The 3,778-nt window shown below is 51.8% G+C and overlaps 1 protein-coding gene across 1 annotated transcript in view; it reads left to right on the forward strand.

Annotated features, from left to right (window-relative positions):
- The first annotated feature begins 803 nt into the window (after nt 1-803).
- FAAH2 (fatty acid amide hydrolase 2) overlaps nt 804-3,778 on the forward strand; it is a 34,242-nt gene continuing 31,267 nt past the window's right edge. The window contains exons 1-2 of the mRNA XM_026653936.1: nt 804-1,034; nt 2,497-2,579. Of these exons, the coding sequence (XP_026509721.1) occupies nt 804-1,034; nt 2,497-2,579 (314 nt within the window). The remainder of the gene's footprint in view (nt 1,035-2,496; nt 2,580-3,778) is intronic.

Here is a 3,778-nt window from a genome sequence, read left to right on the forward strand (position 1 = left end):
GATGATGCACACCTTGCTGCAATCCTGAAGTTTTCAACTGCTCAGTCACTGAGGCCAAACATCAACAAACTGACCGAACTGAAACGTTGCCAGGTGTCTGGGAAACACTAAAAACTCTCTGGCAGGCGGAGAATTGTATAAAGTTGTATAACAGTTTTATTATTTCTAAGAAATTCAAAATAAAAAATACAATATAAACATTTTCTTTTCTGATCACCATCTTCAGTGACATTATTGGCTCGCTGGGAGGATTTGAGGTCTGTCACTGGCCCTAAGGTAAATTGTTTGAGATCCCTGATCTAGGTTCTTATAATGCATTCCTCGCTGTAGTATCTGAGCATTGGCAATACTGTCTCTCAGTTACTAGCGTGACTTGAGGCCTAGGACAGAATTTTTACACATGGGTGGGGGTGGACAGTGACTCCAGCAGTGCCAGACCTGGCTGGGGGATTGCCACCACAGTGCTGTCCCTGGTGTGTGTGTGTGTGTGTGTGGGTTGCCCTGGCAGCACTGTCCCTGGCTGCGGGGGGGGGTGGGGAGGTGTCGCTGACCACGGGATAGTCGGTAGGTGCTGCCCAGCGCTGGGGATTCCCCCCTTGATAAGCCTCTAACACACCCCTCCCCCCTCACTGTGACCTTCCCTCCCCGCAGTGCCCCAGCACTCGCCCCTCCCTAGGGCTGTGTGCTTCCTAGTGCCCCGCCCCGCGGGGCGGTGCCATTCCCGGCTCCCCCGCCCCTGCGGACTGTGGAGGCGGCGGCTCCGCGCGCTGCACTGTGGGTCCCTCTCCTGCCCCTGCCTCGCTATGGCGCTGTCACGCGCGGAGCGCTGCCTTGTGTTGCTGCTGCGGCTCCTGTCGCGCGCCTTCCTCGTGCTGCTGAGCCTGGCGGCGCGCGCCTCCGCGGCGCTCGCCCCCACGCCACCCGCGCTGCCCCCGCCGGCCGGGGCGACCCCCGCGCGCTGTGTGCCACCGCCGAGCCAGCCGCTGCTGCTGCTGTCGGCAAGGCAGCTGGCTCGGCGCATCCGCTGCCGGGAGGTGAGAGCGGGGGCTGCTGGGATTTGTAGTTCGCCTCCCGGGAAGGGCGCCCTTAGTGCAGGACTCCTGGGTTCCCTGCCTAGCTTTCCGCCCCGTGCGCCGCAGTGAAGTGGCCGCTGTGCGCTCCGCTCCCTTCTGGCACCCCCGGGGTAGAGGGGACCCGCTGCGCTCCCTGCCCTCTCTTGCCCCCCTGGGTGTGGGGGGGGACCCGCTACATACACTTGCTTCACCCTCCTGCCCCGCTGAGGTGGGGGAGATCCTCTCTATAGCTTGGCATCGTGCCTTCCTGGGGTGGGGGGCACCCTCTATATACCTGGCGTTGCACTTTGTGGGTAGCAGGTGGGAGTCCCAGTGCCAGGTGTGTGCTGTGGGATGGGGTATATGTGTGCGGGGTGAGGGCAGCCCCATTTCATCCCTTTGCTGGGCTTCTCTCAGCACCAGGAGAGAATACAGACAAAAGGGGCACCAGGTCCCAGATCAGGCTGCCTTGGCCAGGAGCCATCTTGGTGCATTCTCCTATGGGAAAGGACTAGTTCTCTCTTCTTACTCTTGTCTGATAGATCATCCTGAACATCTGCTGGGGAGAGAGAGAGTCCTGGCTGACATGATCAGTCTGTTGACTCAATACTATGTGGGAGGAGGGGCTGTCTGGAGAGCTGATCGTGTGGAACATGTGAATTCCATAAACTCCCAGCTAGACCTCTTCTTTCCTCTAGTAATGAGCTGATTGGCCATGGCAAAACAAGCCATCCCTTTCTCCTGGTCAGGACACTACATAGTCCCATTTGGGCAGAATAATCCTTGAAATACAGGCAGTTCTGAGAGACGAGGGACTTTTGGGAATTCTATGTAGAGGAAGTGTACCTGTCATATGTCAATGGAGGCATGCCTTGATGGGGGAATGTGTCCACATACAATGCAGAAGTGACAGGTTCACCCTAACAAGAGCAGTGCAACATCCAGAGACTGCAGTGTAAACCTCAGTGTCTTGGCTAAATTCCATCTCTTGTCACTGCATTCCACCGATTCCCCATGCCATTTTAAGCTGGATACGCTTCTTATTCTGATCTGTGGGGTAGGGTTCCTAAGTGATCTGTATCGAGGGGCCGTGGTGGCTGCATTTCTGTAATGGCTAGCTGATCCCTATGTATTGAATTTGCAATGAAGAGATCCTGACTTTCCATTCATTTGAATGGGAATTCCAGGGAAATGGCTACTGGGGTGCATGGGTGTTTTGGGGGAAGTGAAGCGGTCAAGGAGGTAAGTGACCACCACTTAGTGAACTGTGATACAGGGGCTCAAGGGAGCCAAAAGGCAGTCCCAGGAGAGCAGTAATTTAGTTCCCTCTTTTCTTTTTCTCAAATCTCTAATTGCCCGAACATCCTGGTGACCAGTAGCCTCCCTCTCACCCTCTGTCCAGCCACCCGGTCCTAGTTGTATCTGTTATTATCGTCTTTTGCAGGTGAAATGCACTGTTGTTGTTCAGGCTTATATCAAGAGGATTGAGGAGATAAACCCGCTTGTCAATGCAGTTGTCAAGGCCAGGTGAGCCAGGGGAAAGGTGGGAAATGGACTTTTCTAGAGTCCAGTTTAGCAGCTGTTACAAGCCATGATTGGCAACAGGGCAAGATAACCAGCCTCCATGTGAGGTTCTTCACCTTTCCAGATGTGATCACCCCCCCCCCCCCATGTCATGCTTGCTGGGGGAGGGGGTATGTTAGGACCGAGTGAGTTTTCAACCAGACATGACTTATGCAACGAATCAGTGTTGAAGGCCTCAACCATCTGTTAGAATTGCAAGATTAACCCGTAGTTTAGGTGAAAGTAATTGTCATTGACTCCTGGGGAGGTTGTGATAGGTGGAGGAGCTTTATAGATTCATAGATCCTAGGACTGGAAGGGACCTCGAGAGGTCATCGAGTCCAGTCCCCTGCCCGCATGGCAGGACCAAATACTGTCCAGACCATCCCTGATAGACATTTATCTAACCTACTCTTAAATATCTCCAGAGATGGAGATTCCACAACCTCCCTAGGCAATTTATTCCAGTGTTTAACCACCCTGACATTTAGGAACTTTTTCCTAATGTCCAACCTAGACCTCCCTTGCTGCAGTTTAAGCCCATTGCTTCTTGTTCTATCCTTAGAGGCTAAGGTGAACAAGTTTTCTACCTCCTCCTTATGACACCCTTTTAGATACCTGAAAACTGCTATCATGTCCCCTCTCGGTCTTCTCTTTTCCAAACTAAACAAACCCAATTCTTTCAGCCTTCCTTCATAGGTCATGTTCTCAAGACCTTTAATCATTCTTGTTGCTCTTCTCTGGACCCTTTCCAATTTCTCCACATCTTTCTTGAAATGCGGTGCCCAGAACTGGACACAATACTCCAGCTGAGGCCTAACCAGAGCAGAGTAGAGCGGAAGAATGACTTCTCGTGTCTTGCTCACAACACACCTGTTAATCTGTTCTTCTTGCTCATAGTACATACTTTCTTTGCTGACATTTTCTGTAACTATAAGCAATATACACTAGCAAGTAATTAAACTTGACCAAGTGACTGTGGCCTTAATGGATCATACATATTCCAGTAATATGTAACTATCAATGATCATTCTCCAGACCAGAAGTGTTGGAATACAAGATAGAGGCCATTCTGTTCATAAAACACAGTGAGAACTGTTTAAACAATTAACATTCACAGCATGTTCTCACTGTTTCCATGGATAAATAGAGGATTCAGGGCT

This window comes from Terrapene carolina, unplaced genomic scaffold (genome assembly GCF_002925995.2).
Source record: "Terrapene carolina triunguis isolate 2854851 unplaced genomic scaffold, T_m_triunguis-2.0 Scaffold172, whole genome shotgun sequence".
Classification (NCBI taxonomy): Eukaryota; Metazoa; Chordata; order Testudines; family Emydidae; genus Terrapene; species Terrapene triunguis.